Source organism: Dipodomys merriami, unplaced genomic scaffold (assembly GCF_024711535.1).
Source record: "Dipodomys merriami isolate MVZ:Mamm:240054 unplaced genomic scaffold, mDipMer1.0.p SCAF_16, whole genome shotgun sequence".
Taxonomy (NCBI): Eukaryota; Metazoa; Chordata; class Mammalia; order Rodentia; family Heteromyidae; genus Dipodomys; species Dipodomys merriami.
The window spans coordinates 10,263,320-10,283,826 of record NW_027202937.1 but is presented as its reverse complement, the minus strand read 5'-3'; the positions used below and the strand labels follow the sequence as shown (position 1 = coordinate 10,283,826).

Here is a 20,507-nt window from a genome sequence, read left to right as displayed (position 1 = left end):
GTGGTAGTGGTTTCTTTTATCTGAGTGTATGTGGGGATATGATGTGGTTTGTGTGTGTAAACTGCAGAGGGGGTGAGGAAAGTTCACAGGGGCAGGGCCTGTAGCAGGGACGCAGCTGGGGGGCTGCTGGTGTGGTGGGGGCATTCTCATTACTGACACTGCATTGCAACGGGCTGGGGAAGGGGTGTCCCAGGGAGAACAGACACCCCTGTGGCGTCTCCCACCCCCACACTCTAGAAGGTGGAGTCCAGCAGGGCTGGCCAAGGCCTGTGGGTGGTCAGGTCGTGTGTAGGTGCCGGGGGCCGGGCGGTTGGCACTGGCAGCCGGGCGGGGCTGGTGTACTCCAGTAGGCATCAGGAGCATGCACACCTGCAGCAGTGCATGTACCTGCACAAGCCTGCTCACCAGCATTAGCATGCTCAGCAGCACCAGCTCTCGCACCTACCCCTGGAGCAGCTAGCATACCGGGAGGAGTGCGGAGCACGCGCACCCGCGCGAGTGCACACACCAGGTGCATGTGAGGCGTGAGCGCGCACGCTGGCAGCTGCTGGACCATGCAGAATTTCTGTTCCCTAGCTCCCTTGGCCTGGTGGGTAGCAAGGGGTCCCTCATGGTGGAGTTGGGGGCTTCCATGTTGAGGACAGCCCTGCGATCTGTCCACAGACCAAGGAGACGGACAATGAACACCAGTAACACCATAGATTCGGGGAGCGCAGAACAGGGGCTCCCAAATTCCTGCAGGGAGGAATCTGGAGGAGGTGCCATTGGGAGGGGCACCTGTGCGTATCAGCAGAGTGTGCACCTGCGGCCTGAGCCCATTTACACCTTCCTGACCAGGCTGGAGCCACGCAGGACTCCTGTCATCCCGGGCTTCCTTGTTTACTCCACTTACCCATTAGCCAACTGCTTCTCCATCCACCCTGGCACACTGTCTTTGGGGAGCCCCTGAGCTCCATCATAGATGCTGTGCGGCTGAGCCCTCTGCACCCTGATGTCCTCACCACTCCCCACCCAGATCCACAGGATGGCTTTTATGATCCCCTGCACACAGCGTGGCCACAGGTTCCAGCACAGGGCTGGACTGTGAGCACAGGAAGGCTGGGGGGTGGGGGTGGGAGGCTCCAGACTCCGGCAGGGACGTGGGCAGGGGCCGATTCCATAAGGCTGCTTGGGCCCATCTAAGTGGCTGTGCTGTAGGTCCGGGAGAGTGGCAAGATGGACAGAAGAGGATGGAAGAAGTCAGGCCACAGCCTCAGTGGGAGGGGCGGGGCATGAGCTGGGACAGGCTGGGGATGCTGCAGGTCATAGTTGGGGGGATGTAGCTCCTGAACATCCCTCAGGAAGAGACCGGGAGGCTGTTCACCATGACCTGCCTCTCCCAACTCAGGGTTCCCTGCCCAAACGGTTCATAGTGCTAAGGCTCAGAAAGCTGCCCTAGATGCCAAGCAAGAGCCTCGTCATTGCTGCTGTGTTCTGACCCAGACAGTTGTTTTCGTTTTGTCAGTCCTGGGGCTTGAACTCAGGACCTGAGGACTGTCCCTGAGCTTCTTTTGCTCAAGTATAGTGCTCTACCACTTGAGCCACAGCGCCACTTCTGCCTTTTTTGAGTAGTTTATTGGAGATAAGAGTCTCACAGACTTTCCTGCCCAGGCTGGCTTTGAGCCATGATCCTCGGATCTCAGCCTCCTGAGTAGCTAGGGTGTGAGCCACCAGCGCTGGGCTCTGACTCACACTATGGAGTCATTTGAAGCCTGGCTCTCCTGCAGATTAGCTGTGTGACCACCTTAGTCCCTTGACTTCTCCAGACATCAGTTTATTAAAACTTGCTGGAGAATTAGTGGCTTCAGTGCCTAGAAAAGCAACTGGCACATATTAAAGCACCACCTACCACAACTGCTGTTATTTTAAGAGTCTGCTAAGAATCTGTCCTGGATACCAGGACCAACAAGGCCTCCGGCCATTTGGCCCTTCCTGTGTCTCTGAACCCGTTACCACTTGCTCTCCTTCTTGTTCTATATTCTCTGGCACATTTGTTTCTTTTTGACTCCTTGCTCACTCCTGCCTCTGGACCTCTGTACTTGGAGATTCTACCTCTTGGAATCTGTGTGACCCATGACCTCACTGACCTGCAGATCTCTGCTCAGCTGTTACTTCCTTGGGGTGGGGACAGGGGAAGGTATTTCTTATCCCTTCTGGGTGGGAGACCAGAAATCTGTCTCCTTTTTTTTTTTTTTTTTTTTTTTTGGGGTCCAGTCGTGGGCCTGAACTCTGGGTCTGGGCGTTGTCCCTCAGCGCTTCAGCTCAAGGCTAGCGCTCTACCACTTGAGCCACAGCCCCACTTCCGGCTTTTTTCTTTTTTCTTATGTGGTGCTGAGGAATCGAACCCAGGGCCTCATGCATGCAAGGCAAGCGCTCTACCACTGAGCCACCTTCCCAGCCCCTAGAAATCTGTCTCCTTACTTTGTTTTATTTCTTTGTGCTGGTCTTACAACTTGAACTCAGGGATGGTCATTGTCCTTGAGCTTTTATACTCAACGACAAAGTGCTCTATCACTTGAGCCACAGCTCTACTTCCCGCTTTTTGGTAGTTAATTGTAGATAAGAGTCTCATGGACTTTCTTGCCAGGGCTGGCTTCAAACAGCCATCCTCAAATCTCAGCCTAGGATTACAGGTGTGAGCCACTGGTGCCCAGCAGCTTTGTTGTTTTTTTTATACGTTGCTTTGCTCTGCTATATTTTTCCTCAGATTGCTCTCATCATTAAACACATTGTGTGTTTATTTGTGGGTTGTCACCTGACTCTCTCAGCTGGAACACAAGCTTCAGGTGGCAGGCATTACTTGTTTTGGTTTGCTGTGGTGGCCTCTGGGCCTGGAAAGTCATTTGCACATCTGAGGCACTCAAGTGTTGTTTGAAGGAGTGATGGATGGAGGGACTGAGGGGAAAGGCCTCCCTCCACTGGGAGTCAGAGAGGTAGGAGGGACTTGGACATGTAGCTGGGCATCACCTGTAATTTTAGCTACTCAGGAGGTTGAGATCTGGAGGACGGTGGCATGGGCAGAGAAGTCCGTAAGACTCCATGTTGAAAATAATCAGCAGGGAGGGAGAAACTGGGAGAGAATGAGGGAAGGGGTGATACTAACTACTCAGGAGGCTGAAATATGAGGATCATGATTCAAAGCCAGCTTGGGCAGGAAAATCCATGAGACTCTTATCTCCAATTAACCATCAGAAAACTGGATGTGGCACTGGGGCTCAGAGTGGTAAAGTGCTAACCTTGAGTGAAAGAGCTCAGGGACAGCACCTAGGCTGTGAGTTCAAGCCTCACAACTGACCAAAAGAAAGAAAGAAAGAAAGAAATGTACTCTCTACTTGACTTATACAAGTATAACCTATCTGTATGTCACTTTTATAACAATTTAAAAACTCTTGTCTGAAAAAAATATCAAAATACTCAGCAAAAACCTGGGCTAGAGGCATGGCTCAATTGGTAGAGTGCCAGCCAAGGAAGCACAAGACCTGGAGCTCAAAACCAAGAATGGGAAAGAAAAGAAAGTACATAGATATAGAAAGGAGGGAGGATGAGGGGCCTGTGAGAGGGACTGGGGTCCTGGTGTGGCCTGAGGCAGAGCCTTGTCCATCTGCCCTCCCCAGGCCCTTGCTCCCTAGCCTGTTCCTAGGACCCCTGTAGGCCGGGCTGGGCTGTGCGGTCCAGGACGTGGGCATGGCCCTCCCAGCCAGGCAGATGGCCAGGCCTGGACAAAGCGTCCTTTTCCCCTCCGATAAGCGGCCTCCTTTCAGGCTGGAAGGGCAGGATGCATTTTGCTGCTCAGGAAGTGCCAACGGCCAGCTGGGCTTCTGGGCTGGGTGTGGGGGCTGGGCCTTTGCCACCTTGGCAGTGACCCTAGAGGCTCAGCAGGGAGCTATATGCAAGACTGGGGTCAGAGCAGACCCCTCCCCACCACCATCCTGACCTGCACCCAACTCTCCTGTGCATTCTCCAAATGGTGACAGGGAGCAACTGTGAACACCATGCCTCCCTGCCCCAGGGGCTTGTGAAGGGGTAAAAGATGGGGTGCAGGGCGGGGTGTGACTGGCTACTTCATACAAGGTCTGCTGCCAGCTTTCAGATCTCCGACTTGGGCTATTATGAGAGGCTGTCCTGGAGGCTTAGAGCAGCATCAGTGATGCTGGGGACAGGCCAGCCACTGGGAAGGGACAGGTGAGGTGCCCCTTGGCTCAGGAGGAGGCTGAAAACATGGGTCCCCACCCACAGCCCCTGCCTCCCTCCAGCTGACCACAGTACACTGGGAAGTTTTCAGGGTTCCCTGAGACCAGGTCCTAGAGTCCCTCTCCCACCATTCCTGTCCGGCCCCGCCTCCCAGAGTCCCTGCCCCACCCACCTCTATCAGCCCTGTCTTCCAGAATCCTGGCCCCACCCACTTCTGCCCAGCCTCACCTTTCTGCTCCATGGCCTGGGGCCCTGGCAGGCAGAATGGAGCCAGGCGCCAGATGCCAGGCCCTGTGTGCTCTGGTTGCCAGTCTTGGAATCTCCACGATGCTGGCCTGAGGTCTCTTGATGGTGTTGGGGGGGGGCGCAACACCTCCACTCCAGTCCCAGTTGTTTGGCCAGCTGTCTCTGGGTCCATCTAAAGCTGGACGGGGGTACATGGAAGTGGTCACTTCTGGAGTGCAGGGTTTCAGGAAGCTGAGACTGACTGTGGGGGGGGGAGGGTTGGGGGGGAAAGGGGTTGTTTGTGGCCAGGGAGATGGCCGAGGAGAAGAAACTGATAGAAGGCTGATAGAAGAAGACATTTCCCTGGGTGCCTTTTGCTCCTTTTGAACTGCTTAAGCATTCTCTGTCACTGGGAGACCTGTTCCAAATATATGGCTGCCTCTCCATCCATCCCCGCGCCCGGCATCATGTCTGAGGGAGCACCACTGCGTCGTGGCAGTGGCCTGGGGGTGGAGGAGGTGGGGAACCGGAGGCTGCTGCAGTGTCCTGTGGGCTCTCCTCCTCTGCTCTGTTCTCCTCCCCACATGAAGGCTACTGGTGTCTTTGTTCTGGGCTGTGGGAGGGACGCTGGTCTTGGCCACCCCATGGTGCTTGGGAAGAATGAAGCTCCGGAAGTGGCTCAAGCACAGGGATCTCTGGTGCACTGTCTCAAAGCTCAGCTCACTTGAGTAACTCCAGGCTGCTCTGCCCTGACTCAAGGAGTCCCTGTGAGGGGGACAGGGCTCTAAAAGCCTTCAGTCATTGGCTTCTTTCCCTCCCTGCCTCCATTCTGTGCTCAACTGGTGTTTGTTGCCACCGACATGTCCTCCACCTTTGGTCTCAGGATCTGCATCCTGAGGAACCCACACCAAGACAGAGGTAAGGAAATGGTTGCTGATAAACTTGTGATCAGGTGAGGTTATGATACTAAGAACCAATAAGAAGCTGGGCACCAGTGGCTCATGCCTGTAATCATAGCTACTAGGGAGGCTGAGATCTGAGCATCACAATTTAAAGTGAGCCCAGGCAGGAAAGTCTGTGAGACTCTTATCACCAATAACCCACTCAGAAAAACAGAAGTAGTACTGTGGCTCAAATGGTAGAGCACTGGCCTTGAGCTGAAGAGCTGAGGGTTCAGAGTTCAAGCCCCACTACCAACCAAAAAAACCCCAAACAAACAAACAATAAGAATATGTATAATAAGCTAAATGTGCTGGGTGTCAGTGGTGCATACCTGTAATTCTAGCTACTCAGGGGACTGAGATCTGAGGATAATGGTTCAAAACCAGCCTGGGCAGGAAAGTCTGTGACTTTCTTGTCTCCAATTAGTCATCACACACACACAAAAGCTGGAACTGAAGCTGTGGCTCAAGTGGTAGAGTGCTAGCCTTGAGTTAAAAAACTCAGGGACAGTGCCCAGGCCCAGAGTTTAAGCTCCAGGATGGGTGTGTTCATACTCCTCCCCGCCCCCCAAGCTAGAAGTGGTAAACCAAACCTGCAATCTGAGCTACCTGACAGATGGAGATTTGGAAGATTTAGGTTCAAGGCAAGCCTGAGCATAAAAGTTCATGGAACTCTGCCTTAACCAATGGCTGGGAGATGTCCTCCCCAGCAACACAGGGAAGCACAAATAGGAGGATCACAGCCCAGGCCAGCCCAGGTGTAAAGTAAGACGCTACTATGGAAATAACCAATGCAAAAGGGGCTCCAGAGGTAGAGTACCTGCTTGGCAGGTGGGAGGCCCCGAGTCTAATCCTCAATATAACTCCTCCCCCCATGTCTCTAATCCCAAGGCCAGTTTGAGCTACATAGAGAGACCTTGTTTCCAAAAGCAAAAACAAAGAATAAATATAAACTAAATGAACAATGGAGATTTATTGCTTTTTTTTTTTGGCACCTGCTCTGTGCCAGAACCACAATTCTCCACACTTGCTGCTTCATTTGACCTAAGAGGAAGCTGAGCTTTAGGGAAGTTGCTTGTTGTACACATACACAAAGCCTACAAGCATCAGCCCTGTAGGTGGCCGTGTCCATTTCCCACCTGTGGGATGGTCTGGATCTGTTAGTTGTTTGGTGGTGGCCTGCAAGACCTGGCCAGCTCTGTGAGCCTGAATGTCCTCGTCAGTGAAGAGTCAGGCTAGTGCTCAAACACTGCTACAGCGCCGCCTAGGGGTGGGTCATGGGCCTGGGCTCTGCCTACTTAAAGGCAGCCTCCCTTTCTCTGCCTTAGAAGACACCTGGCTCAAACTTGGCTAGTTACTCTGCCTGGATAGAGGGACTCCAGTTTGACACCGTACTGTAGGACACGTGACTATGTTGTGTTTGTGAAAACCCACATGGCAGCACCACACACCACAATAATGCAAGCTTGGGTTGGATCATCATCATGTATCTATGTGCGTTCATCACCTGTAGCAAGCAGAGCACTCTTGCAAGAGAAGCATCATCAGGGAAACAGAGTGGGAGTTGGGGGTGGGAATGATACTTTCTCTCGCTGCTCAGTTTTCCTGTCCACCTGAAACTGTTCTATAAAAGTGAAGTATGTTGATTGAATCAAAGAATAGCCTATGGGCTAGAGAGCATGCAGCTGGAACTTTCTTTGGAATTGCTTCCTCGGCCCTCCCTCCCTGCGATGAGGTCAGAGCTGGGCAGATGTCAGCCTGCCTGCTATACTCAGCAACAGCAGGACAAGGGACTCTGTCATGGGCCCAGGATTCCAGAAGGAACTAGCAATGGGGACCCAGGAGGTTAAGACCTTCTGAGAGCCAGGTAGATGCCCAGACACAGAAGGTCACCTCGGAGGTGGGAGGCGGGGGAGCAGGTGGGTTCCCCCACCCATGGCACCCTGTCTGGTTCTGTGGACTATACCGTGTTGTGGCACGTCATCCCACAGTCCCCTAGGCTGGGGTTCCTGAGGGCAGAAAAGTCACCTTCGTTTTCTATATGCTGTAACCTCCAAGGACAGCATTCCTTGCTCTGGATCCTCCCTCCCTCCCTCCCTCCCTCCCTCCCTCCCTCCCTCCTTCCCTTCTTCCCTTCCCCCTCCCTCCCCCCCTTCTCCTTTCTTTTTCTTTGTGCTAGTACTGGGGTTTGAACTCAGGGCCTGGGTATTGTCCCTTAGCTTTCTTGCTCAAAATGGTGGCATTACCACTTGAGCCACAGATTTACTTCTGGCTTTTTGCTGGCTAATTAGAGATGTGAGTCTCACAGACTTTTCTGGCCCACTGGTTTTGAACTATGATCTTCAGATCTCAGCCTCCTGAGTAGCTAGGATTACAGGTATGAGCCCCCAGCACTGGGCTTTCTCTGAACTCTAGTTTCTATATGTTGTTCTCTATTCCTGCCCTAGCCTGGCCCCCCATGGCAGTCCCTCAAGTAGTGCTGTACTCAGATGTTGGGGTTAGGATTCGAAATCCAGAAACCAGCCAGTCCTCCAAGCCTTCAATAGCCTCTGGCTTCTTAAGACCAAGATCAAACCCTCTGTGATCCTAAGCCCTGCTTGATATGACCCACATCTCCCACCACAGTCTATCTTGCTCCAGTACTGTGACATTGCTTTCTTTCATGGTGCTCCTTCCTACCACAGGGCCTTTGATTTCCTATACCTGGAGTGACAGTTAAAGTATCACTTCCTCAGGGAGATCCTCCCATCTCCCCTGCCTACTCCCCACTTTCCTAGCTCCCTGGGGGACCTCCACTCTTGTGTCAACACCCCCACTCTTCCACAGCGCAAGGTAAAGTTGCAATGTATTTAGGTAAGTGATTCACAGCCTGCATCTGAACTTGGATTCCAAGAGGGAAGGGCTTTGTCTGGATGTCTGGGTGGGTCTGGATAGGGTCTCTGTGGTACCCTAGTTACAATGCCTCTGAGCATTAGCAATCTCGGTTGTCCAGGGGTCTGGCTGGATTAGAGGGTGGGAGGTGAGGGGTGGGGGGCTTTGCTCCCCCCAGGCCTCAGCAAGGCTGCCTCTGCTCATCTCAGGGGCCTGGGAGCTGGGTGGGGGTGTGGGAGGAAGAGGCTGACTGCTCATTCCAGACCGGCGGCTCTCCATCTGGTTGGCAGCCTCCCCCACTGCCCCAGGACAAGGGCTCCAGTGTCTGCTCAGTTCCTGGGCAAACAGCAGGCCTTTCTCTCCCTCCCCACTTGGAGTGCCTTGGCTATGACCCCTCCCTGCCCCCTTGGAAGGGCACGGCACCCCCCTCAATCACGAACCCTTTCCTTCAAAATGATCCAGAAAAGCAGGCTGCCCAACCTGGCGTGGGAGCAGGGCCTGCTTGATGGGTGAACCCCTATAGTTTTAGTTTTCCTCAGCTCTGGCCCGGCAGCCTGGTCAAGGACTGGCTTGAAGGCCTCAGACCGGCCAAGGTGGATGTGGGGCGGGGCTGGAGGCCAGGGCTCAGCCCAGGTGGACTCAATGTCTGTCACCTTCCATCAGACAGGGCCCATTCTTGCCTGGTCCTGCCCCAGGCCATTTTCCATACTGTCTCCCCTACCGCCCCTCTCTCCTCCCCCCCTGCTTCTCCCAACCAAGTTGCAGGCTGATGCTCTTGCTGTGGAGGCACTGAGGCCTGGGCACACCCAACAGAGGCCTGGGCCACCTTCTCTTGTGTGCATTCTGGACAGAATGCGTAGCCAGAAGTCTTCCTCTGCCCTGCAAGATGTTAGCATCAGAGCTGAATCCTGGTGGCTCACGCCTACAATCCTAGCTACCCAGGGGGCTAAGAGCCGAGGATCAGGGTTCAGTCAGCCCAGGCAGGAAAATCTATGAGACTCTTATCTCTAATTAATCACCAAGAAGCCAGAAGTGGATCTGTGGCTCAAGTGGTAGCACACTAGCCTTGAGAAAAAAAAATCCTCAGGGCTAGCACCCAAGCCCTGAGTTCAAGCCTCAGACTGGCATGTGCACACACACACACACACACACACACACACACACACACACACACACACACACACACACACACACACACACACACACACACACACACACAGAGATGTCAGCATCAGGCTGAGGTGACCTCAGAGGGTGACCAAATGCATTCAGCCTCCACCAGAAGGGACTGGTGGGTATAGCCTGTGGGCATAGCAGGTCCTTGATAACATTATTCGGTAGGGTAGGGTGGGAGACCTTGATAAAAATCTTCTGCCTTGTGTATACCCAAGCCTGGGTTATCCACAGAAACCAAGATTCTACCGTTAGATTGTCATTGCTTTAAATCTACAGGCACTTCCTCTTTTTATGAATCTTAGGACCAGTGCATTTGTGGACAGGGCTAATTGCTTTGCAAAATAGTTATGCTAGATTTTTAATTAGTTTATATTAGTTATAGAGAATTTCATCATGATATTTCCATACATGCATAGAATATATTTTGATATATTTTGGTCCTGGGGCTGGGAGCTTTTGTGCTCAAGTCTAGTGCTTTATCACTTGAGCCACAGCTCCACTTCCAGATTTTTTGGTGCTAAATTGGAGATGAGAGTCTCATGAGTTGGGCACAGGTGGTTCACACCTGTAATCCCAACTACTCAGGAGGCTGAGCTCTGAGGATCCCAGTTCAAAGCCAGCCCAGGCAGGAAGGTCCACGAGACTCTTATCTCAAATTAATCACCAGAAAACCTTAAGTGGTTCTGTGGCTCAAAGTGATAGAGCGCTAGCCTTGAGCTGAAAAAGCTCAGGGACAGCGCCCAGGCCCTGAGAGTTCAAGCCCATGAGTGGCAATAAATAAAATAAATAAATAAAAATCTCATGAACTTTCCTTTCCCTGGCTGGCTTCAAACTTTGATCCTCAAACCCCAGTCTCCTGAATAGGTAGGATTACAGGCATGAGCCACCAGCATCCTGCTACCACAGTTATTCTTTCGCATCCTTCCTTTTATTAAAACTAGTTTCATTGTCTGTTCCATATATGTCTGTGAAATACTTTGGTCATAGACCCCCTACTTCATTCTCTGCTTTCACCCGCCTCCCTCTTGGTAGCTCTCACCTACAAACAGTTCCCATTTTACACTGTGTCACTTAAAAAAAAAAAAAAAACCACCTAGATTCTATAAATGAGAGAGAACATGTGATATTTGTCTGTCTCAGTCTGGCTTATTTTTCAAATGTCAGAACTCCATTCTTCTTTATGGCTGAATAGTATTCCATTGCATGTATGCACCATAGTTTATCCATTCGTTAACAAGCACCTAGGCTGACACCACAGTTTGGTTATTATAATTGGTGTTTGTGCTGGATATCTCTATTCACTCTCTAGTCCCATTGGCGACTCCTTTGCTCTTGTCTGGGCCCAGGAAGCTGATCCCTGTGACTGCGTTACCCAGCTCCTGGCCCTTAGGTAGACAATTAGGCTGACAGATCAATGATGGAGTGCTGGAGGAGGAAGGTGAAAGGGTATTTGCTCTATTAATCCCTCCCCCCATACTCAAGTTGGCAGTGACTGGGCCTTGCTCTCTGGGGGTCTCACTGCTCCTTGGCCTCCTTAGGCCTGAGTGGGAACAGCTCCCAGTAATTGCCAGCTCTAGGGCACTGAACCACCCAGGGGGCTGCTCAGTCCTGTCCTCTGCCCCTTACCATCTCTAATCATTCATGAGGGTTGCCTTCCTGCTGGGGCCTGATGTATGGCTCTATATTCTCATGTCCCACCAAAGGAAACAGAGGCCCAAAGAGGCGGCCCGCTCCTTTTTCCATCCTGTGAGTGATGAACCTCCAGGACTTGCTTTTCACCGTGTCTGGGAAAGGTGCCTGGGTGGGAGAGGACACAGGTGACAGGCCTGGAGTTTAGCCCCCTTGTTTGCGAACTCCAGAACCAGAGGCTTTGCTCCAATCAGATCCACATTGGAAGGGAGCGAGGGCTAGGCTGTCTTCTGTGACAGTGCAAGCCCCAGAAGCTGGGTGCTTTTATCTCAGGCTTTGTCAGCACAGAGCCACGTGTTACAAATATCTGGCTACATTTCACCAATGAGCTCTCCCTGCAACCCTTGCTTGTGGTAGGTGGTGGGTAAAAGTGAATAGATGTGTGGTGATGGGGCGTTGGGTGGGAAAACAGACATTGTGCTTCTTTTCTCCGCTTCCCAAGAGGTGGAGCATGGTCTCCATTCTTGGACAAGGGTATTGGTGAAGGTGTGTGTGTGTGTGTGTGTGTGTGTGTGTGTATGTGTGTGTGTGTGTGTGTGTGTGTGTGTGTGTGTGTGTGTGTGTGTGTGTCTGCACGGTTGCTGTGGCCTGGGGTGCCCACCCAGGGCAGCTGATGGCATGGGGAAGGAATTCCCTGGGATTGCAGCGGGACTGGGCTGGCACCACCCACAGTGGTGACCCAGCTGGGTGGCTGCTGCACTGAGTCAGCCCCTGACTGGCCCCACCCCACCCCGTGGCACTGCTGTCATATCAGGAGTCCGGGCAGAGGAAACCCTAGAGAATTCCCTGTCATCTGCCCCAAACCACAAGGCGGTGGCGACTTAGAACGAGGGGGGCATGCCTTCCCTTCTCAGTCCCCAGCAAAGAGCTGAAACGGACCGAGCCTTGATTACCAAGTTGGCCCCAAGACCCAGAGAGCTCCGTGCCTCAGGCAAAGCCACACAGCAGAGCTTGGAGCAGACAAGTCTCCAGGAGGTGATTGTGGGGTGGGGAGAGAGGACAGTGGTGGAGGAGGCCGCAGATTCAGAGCTAGCTCTGCCCCATGTCCCCCCATCCCAGTGTCCTTTTCTGAGTCTAATGTGGGAGAAGTCTGATGGGAGAAGGCCATCCACTGAGGTTGGGCCCTGGGCCAGGTGCCCGTTACCATAGGGATGGTGATAACTGCTCTGGGGCCTGAACTTGGTCCCAGCTTAACAGTGAACCACTCAAGCTACTCAGGAGAGATAGGGCCCATGGGTTCATCCCCACAACTTCCAGCATTCTTGGAAGGTCCTCCCCGGCCCCTGTAGAGGGGCATCTAATGGTTGGGGGGCGGGGAGGGGTGAGGCTGTCTCCCTGTATATCCATCTCCTACTTTAACTTGTAGACTTTCCCATTTGTGTTCTCTAGAGTCCAATTCAATATAGACTAGCTGACTATGCTATGTGCCTGGCCTGGAGACTTCCTAACTTCCTTCCTCCTTTCCTTCCTTCCTTCCTTCCTTCCTTCCTTCCTTCCTTTTTTTTTAGACAAGGTCTGGCTATAGAGCTTAGGCTTCCCCTGAGCTTTGATCCTTCTACCTCAGTCTCCCATGAGCTGGGATTACAGACCTGGGTCACTACATTTGGCTTCTAAGGTTGAGTTCTTAAAAAAAAAAAAGGAAACAAATTTCGCAAGATATAGACATTTAACAAAGCTGGAAGGGAAGAACAGGTCACTCTCTCTCTCTCTCTCTCTCTCTCTCTCTCTCTCTCTCTCTCTCTCTCTCTCTCTCTCTCTCCCCCAGTACCTCATATTTGCTAGGCAAACTATACCTCCTCCTCAGCTCAATATACTATTTCTTAAAACAGTCATAGAATTACTACTAGTGCTTTACAGAAGGAGACTTTATTCCAACCACTGAAAATAGAAGAGATACAGAGAGAAGCCTAGGTACCAGGTGAGTTCTGGGAAATGCCAGTGAGTACTCTCTTTGGGGAGGGGGGGCGTGTTCACATCAAATCAACGTGGTGCGTCCTATTTAGCACACCAAGTAATGTTGCTGGAAAGTGCCAGTGCTGGCATTTGCCTGACCTCTGCCCCTGTGGTATTGGGGTTTCACCTGTTCTCTTGATTCATCAAGGGCAAGCTTGGTGAGAGCAGAATGGACAGGGCTCACTAGAGTTGCACCATCCATTTCTTTGTTTTAAAATGTTCCTTTGGGGGGGTTGGGAAGGTGGCTCAGTGGTAGAGTGCTTGCCTTGCATGCATGAGGCCCTGGGTTCGATTCCTCAGCACCACATAAGCAGAAAAAGCCAAAAGTGGCGCTGTGGCTTACAGTGCTAACCTTGAGCTGAAGAGCTGAGGAACAGCACCCAGGCCCAGTGTTCAGGCCCCACGACCGACAAAAAAATAAAAAAAAATAATAAAAATGTTCCTTTGGCCAGGCACCAGTGGCTCACGCCTGTAATACTAGCTACTCAGGAGGCTGAGATCTGAGGATCATGGTTTGAAGCCAGCCTGAGCAGGAAAGTCCGTGAGACTCTTATCTCCAATAAACCACCAGAAAACTGGAAGTGGTGCTGAGGCTCAAGTGGTAGAGCACTAGCCTTTTGCTTTGGAGCTGAGGAACAGCGCCCAGGCCCAGAGTTCAAGCCCCATGACCAACCCCCCCCCAAAAAAATGTTCCTTTGGTTCTAGGATTGAACCCAAGTCCTAGCTGCAACCCCAGTCCTATGATAGTCTTCTTTTCTGGGGGCCATTAGTAGGACTTGAACTCAGGACTTGGATGTTGTCCCTTAGTTTTATTTTGTTTTCCCTCAAGGCTGGTACCACCACTTTAGCAACACTTCTACTTCTGGCTTTTTGCTGTTAATTGGAGATAAGAGTCTCACCAACTTTTCTGCTCAGGCTGGCTTTAAACCTTGATCCTTAGATCTTAGCCTCCAGAGTAACTAAAGTTACAGGTGTGAGGCACTAGTGCCTTGCTTGAAACTTTTTTTAAGTAATAATTTTTCTTTAAGCCAACTATTGCAGAACCTAGATATATAAAAAAGAGTTTATGGTGGACTTGACTTGGCAGAAGAAGGTGTCTGGAAACAGGTGGGTCCTGTGTTCAGAAAAATGTCTAGCAGTGGTGTGTGTGTGTGTGTGTGTGTGTGTGTGTGTGTGTGTGTGTGTGTGTGTGTGTGTGTGTGTGTGTGTGTGTGTGTGTGTGTGTGTGTGTGTGTGTGTGTGTGTGTGTGTGCTGGCAGCATCATTCTTCCTGGAGCCTCTTCAGTTAGGTAGGATGGGGAGGAAGGCATGCTCTCTACCTCTGGGTCCCCCGGCTTGGGGCTCAGAGCACTCAAGCTGGGAAGGGGAGGGAGATGGAAGAGCCTAGGGCAAATCTTAGGCTCAAATCCAGTGGTTACCTCTTCCTGGCTGAGTTATGGAACCATCTATTTTTTTTTTCCTGCCAGTCCTGGGCTTAAACTTAGGGCCTGGGCACTGTCCCTAAGCTTCTTTTGCTCAAGGCTAGCACTCTATCACCCGAGCCACAACACTACTCCAGCTTTTTCTGTTTATGTGATACTGAGGAATCGAACCCAGGGCTCCACGCATGCTAGGCAAGCATTCTACCATTAAGCCACATTTCCAGCCCCCATTTTAAAAAAAATTTACTTAAAAAGTGATGTTTAAGTAGTTGTTCAAAGAGTTTCAATTGAACATGTCAGTTTGTGAGAACAATGAATCTTGATGAAAGTCACCCCTTCCATCATTCTTCTCCATTTGTCCCAACCGCACCCAATTCCTTCAGTTACCTCTGGAAACTTCTATTTGAATATTAGTATGGGAGGGCAAGGCTGGGGCAAGGAAGGTCCAAGCCCTGAGTGTGGCCACTGGAGAGAATGCTTCCAAGACATCTCTCTTAGTACTCCTTGTTTGAGGAAAGAGAAAAGGCAGTTAGATCCAAGCTGACACACAGTAGTTCTTCAGCAAACCCTTATGTAATGAGCATTATTTTCCTTTGTAACTCCGGGGGGGGGGGGGAGGGGGGACAGGAGAAAGTCCCCACAGGCAAAAGTCCCCTATCAGTGAGGCTACCGAAGCTAGGATGGACAGCGGCCCAGGCAGGTCCTAGGTAGTACAGAGTGCTGAGCTAGGTCAGGAGCTTGGCTTCTGCATCCTGTTTCCAGGCCCTTCATTTTTGGTGTTCCTTCTCTGCTTTGGTCATCTCTTTTTGGCAGAGTGGACTGCATAAAGTTTTTGAAACTACAAGGTATGGATAGCTCACTCCTATAATCCTAGCTACACAGAAGGCTGAGATCTGAGGACTGTGGTTTGAAGCCAGCCTGGGCAGGAAAGTCTGTGAGACTCTTATCTCCAATGAATCACCAAAAAAGCCCGCACTGGAGCTGTGGTTCAGGTGATAGTGTTAACCTTAAGCAAAACAAAAACAAAAAAACAAAAAACTCCCTCCAGGATAGCACCCAGGACCTGAGTTCAGGACCTGAGTTCAATCCCAGGTCTCTCTCTCTCTCTCTCTCTCTCTCTCTCTCTCTCTCTCTCTCTCTCCACACACACAAAACCAGAAAACCAGAAGTGGAGAGGGGTGGTCCAAGTGGTAGAGCACCAGTCTTGAGTAAAAAAAGACCAAGAGCATGCAAGGCCCTGTTCAAACCTCTTCCCCTCCCCCCAAAAGGTTTTGAAACTTCAGTGTGAAACTCACTGAATACATTAAAAAAATGATTTATGAGTCACAAAAACATTAAAACAAAACAACTGAAATAGGGTAGGAAATAGAGCACACCGCAGGTCATAGGGTAGGCATTGTTTGGGAAACAATTGCTTCATGCGCATATAGGTGGTGGGGTGGACTGATGTAAAGCTTATTTGTGACTGTAGCCTCTGATAGAAAAACTGTTTAGCACGGGATTCAGTGACACTCAAAGTGTGGTTATAAAAAAAGCCACCCAGGGGCCTTTCCCGTCAGCTGCTGCCTCCAGGCTCTCAGCTGTGCCCACCTCTCCAGGGTCCCTTCTTCCTGCTTCTGTCTCCCAATCCCCTCCTGGCATTCTCCCAGGGACAATCGTCCACCCCCCTCCCCTCAGGAAGTGTGAGCGTGGGAGCCTGGGGGCCTGGGGATGTGTGACTGAATGGGGGTGACATGGCTCCTCTCTCTCAGGAGTTGAAGTGAAAGCACTGGGAGGAAAACACCCCAGCACCCACGAACACAACAGAAAGCAGGCAGCCCTGTGAGCCAGGGCCTGGCACCGGGCCTCGGGCGTCCCTCCCAAAGGGCTGGCACCAGACTTGTCATTGTCGGCACTTGGGTGCGCTATTAACTAGTGAAGGTAATTTTCTTCTCCTCACCCTTTTTTTTTTTTTCTCTTTTCAAGGAAAGACAGAAGAAGCCAAGCGTTTTGGAGCCAACTTCTGGAGAAGGAGCGGCTGAACTGATTCGGAAGTTGGATTTCTTTGTACACAGGAATGCAGAGAGAAAAAAACAAAACCCACCCCATTGCTTCATTTCCCCTCCAAGCACTTTCATATTGTGCAATGAAAAGTTTTGTTTTGTTTTGCTTTCCCCCCCTTCAACTTTAGAGGAAAATGAATCCCGATTTGCGCTGCACAGGCACGGCGCGCCCCCGGAGTGGGATGGCTCTCAGCTGGGCGCGGAGACGGCGCGGTGGCCACGGGGGCGATCGTGGGTCGCGGCTGGGACGCTCCGGGGCGCGGGCTCCGTGCGCAGCTCACGGCCGCGCCCGAGGCGGCTCCGGATCCCGCTCTGCGGGCCGCCGCGCTGGGGCTCCGTGACACGGGGCCGGACGGCAGGCAGTCCGGGCGACGTCCCGCAGCGGGGTCTTCGGGGAACGGCAGTTCGAGGGGTGGAGGGGACAGGCAGGAGCCCCGGCTCTCCCTCCCGGCCCCGTCGTGGCGCAGGGCGTTTTGGGGCGCCGGGGAGGGCAGGCGGGGCGTGGGGCGTCCGGGAGGCTGGGCCCGGAGCGCGCGGGGTGCCGGGCGCGGGGAGGCGGGCCGGTGCACATGGGGCCGGCGGGGGCGCGCGGGGTGTGGCCTCCCCGCCTCCCGGGCGGGATTTGCATGTGTGAGCGGCGGCCCCACACTTCCTGCTCCTTCTCGGGGCAGGTACGCGCGGGCCGGGCCGGGCGGGCGGGCGGCGGGCGCGTCGAGACGCGGGCAGCTCCTCACCCGGACCCCGGGCCACGCCGCGCCTCCTCCCGCTGTCGTGGCCGCCAGCCCGCCCCGGCCTCCCCGATCGCCGGGTTCCGAGGTGGGAGGGCGCCCCTCCTCGATCCCGATCGCCACGGTCCTCATCCCCTCGTCGGTCCGCACGCCCCCGCCGCCCCGGAGGGCCGAAGCCATGAACGAAATGTCCAGCTTTCTCCACATCGGGGACATTGTCTCCCTGTACGCCGAAGGCTCCGTCAATGGCTTCATCAGCACTTTGGGGTGAGTGGGCTGAACTCAAGGGGCGAGGGCGGGAGGGGCCCCCCGGGAGCCCCCCGGTGCCAGCTGCGCGCGCCCTGCTGCCGCGGCCCGCTGCCCTCGACCGGGAACCTGGACGCCGCAGCCTGGGGGAGCGCGGGCAGGGCTCGCCTCCTGCGTTCAGAGAAAGGAAGTAAAATGTTTGTTCAGGTAGGAGTCGGGCTGTCCTGCGGGAGTTGTTGGGGGCGCCCGCCCGGGTGCCCTCGACGCCCTGGGGTGCCTGCCCATCTCCTGAGGGTACAGAGGGGCTGAGACGTCCCCTGCAGGTGGCCCCCGGGCGGGCAGGTGGTGGGTGGCCAGGCCGAGTTGCAGGCCGGGCCTGGCTGGGCTCTGGGCTGGGGCGGAGCTGTGCGCGGTGGGCTGGCTCAGCGTGGAGCCCGTGGCTCTTTGGAAGGGTCGCACCTTCTCGGCTCTGCCTTCTTGCTGACCCGCCCCCCTCCTTTCGGTAGGAGTGTCTTTTCCACCACTCTTGTCTCCAGGCGTCCCGAGTCATGGCCGGCTGCCCCCCTTTCTCTCCGCCTCTCCCCCGTCAATTTCCTGTACTGCTCATCTGGCGCCCTTGGGTCCCGGGTCCCAGGTTCTCTAGAGCACTTTACAAACATTAATTAATGCTGGCTGCCACCCCCCAGGGTCTGGACTGGTTCAACAGGGGAATCGATTCCCAGCCCTGGCTACAAGCAGGCCTGTGTGGAGGAGAGGTCCTGAGCGCAGGTTTCTCTCCAGGAGCCTCCTTGCCTTGACCCTCGTGTTTTCAGTCTGGGGACCTGGGTTCTGTGGCCCTGTTCTCCCAGCTATGTCCTGCTGCCCTTTAGGGTCAGCCTGCCCTCCTCTGTAACCCAGGAGGGCTGGGCATCTTTCAGCCTCGTGCTGCCTCCTCTGGGAGTGGGGCACTTCGCAGGCCAGCAGCTGGCACTCTACTGGTCCCCACCATGCCCAGCCTGGGAGGTGGGAGTCACCTGTTGGTGTCTCCCAGGGTGGTTGGGAGTTTGGTTTTAGTTCTGCTGTGGAGTCAGTCAATCCCTGCCAGCAGGGAATTCTGTCTGGGAATTCCAGCATATCCTGCTTCCTTATCTCAGCGCCTGCCAGCGTTGTCCTGTCACCTCCTGTCAGATGTCCAGGCCCATTCTGCACCTTCCCTCCCCCATGTCTGATTTTGCTGTAGAGAGTGCAGCCACATCTGGGCCAGCATCTTACAGTCTGCCCCAGAGAGCAATGGCCAGACCCCAGCCTCAGATAATGCTAAGGGGAGGAGGAGAGTGAGTGGGGGCTGTAGAGGAAAATGGAGAGTAGAGGGGGAAGGCCCTCACAAAGCTTCATGGATTTCTGGAGAAATGACTTATTTTCTCTGGTGCCTGGCTAAGAGCTGAGCACACAGTGGGTTGTTTTTTTTTTGTGTGTGTGTTGGTCCTGAGGCTTGAACTCAGGGCCTAGGTGCTGTCCCTGAGTTTCTTTTGCTTAAGGCTAGTGCTGTACACTTCCAGCTTTTTATTTTTTGTAGTTTAGTGGCGACAAGAGTCTCATAGACTTTCCTGTCCAGACTGGCTTCAAACCACGATCCTCAGATCTCAGACTCCTGAGTAGCTGAGGTTACAGGCATGAGCACTTGTGAGGTTTAACAGAGCCAAGAGGTAGTCTCATTTTTCTTTTTCTTGTCGGTTGTGGGGCCTGAACTCGTGGGCCTGGGCGCTATCTCTCAGCTCTTCAGCTCAAGGCTAGCACTCTACCACTTGAGCCACAGCGCCACTTCCAGCTTTTTTCTTTTTACTTATGTGGTGCTGAGGAATCGAACCCAGGTCCTCATGCATGCAAGGCAAGCGCTCTACCACTGAGCCACCTTCCCAGCCCAGGTAGTCTCATTTCCAATTCCTCTTCCTTCAGGCAGCCCCATTCCCTCACACTGGATTCCCTTTGTTACCTCCTAATATACTTCCCTTTACCTTGGCCCTTCCTGCCCCAGGCACCGCTTTCCAGTCCACCTTGATCCCAAGTGAGAGCCTTTTATCCGGGGTGCCCCCTCCCTCTGCAAACACCTCCAGCATGGATGGACACCAGCACTCCCAGCCTAGTGTCCTAGCAGCGGCAGCCCCAGCCTAATCTTCTGGGTTTACCTCACCTCCCTCTTTGCACACCTGAAGTTCCAGGTGCAGTTCCTGGAACCTGTCCCCCACTCCATCTGTACCTTTGCTCCAGTGCTGTTCCTGCTAGCCAGAGTAAATCTGTCCCACCCTCAAGACCTGCGCTGGGGCCTCTTTAGATCACCTCCCCTCCTTCTCAGGGCAGTGTTAACTCTTTCCTCTGTTTCACATTGCTGTGCTGCGTTAGTTAGGTTTCCTGCAAGGGTTCCCTGTGGATCCCTGCTGGACACTTTGCCCGCACCAACCGTGCAAACACTCACAGTGTTGGGCTCAGTGAGGATTTGATGGGGTGGGTGGGTGTCATGGTTCAAGGGTAGAGTGCAAGGCCCACTTCAATGAGGATACCATCACCACCACCAAAAAAAAGGAAAGATAAAAAGAGCTTAAGCCTCAGTCCCCCAAAGTGTAGTCCTCTATCCAGCAGCTTCAACAATACCTAGAAGCTTGATGGAAATACAGAATCTCAGATTCTCTGCCATTTTATTTATTTATTTATGCATTTATTTATTTAGTGGTGCTGGGGTTGGAACCCAGGACCTCCAGTGTACTAGGGGGCATACACTAGGTGAGTTCTAGCTCTCTGCCACTGAGCTACCAGACTAAATCTCAGTCCAAAGTTTGCATTTTAATAAGACTCCTGGAGATTAAAGAGGTGGAGCACAGAGTGAGAAACTTTGCTGGGTGATTCTCTGTCTCATCCTCTCCAGAGTCTGCCTCCAACCTTAAAGGGGACCTGCTGCTTTTTTGTGTGTGATGATATTGGGGCTTGAACTTCTAGCCAAGGCATTGTCCC

At 53.1% G+C, this 20,507-nt stretch overlaps 1 protein-coding gene across 2 annotated transcripts in view; it reads left to right on the top strand.

Moving 5' to 3' along the window:
* Positions 1–17,215: 17,215 nt before the first annotated feature.
* The window catches only part of Itpr3 (inositol 1,4,5-trisphosphate receptor type 3), a 63,092-nt gene continuing 59,800 nt past the window's right edge, over positions 17,216–20,507 (top strand). For both annotated transcript variants that reach the window (XM_070023961.1, XM_070023960.1), the window contains exon 1: positions 17,216–17,543. In XM_070023961.1, the coding sequence (XP_069880062.1) occupies positions 17,455–17,543 (89 nt within the window). In that variant the 5' untranslated portion in view covers positions 17,216–17,454. The remainder of the gene's footprint in view (positions 17,544–20,507) is intronic.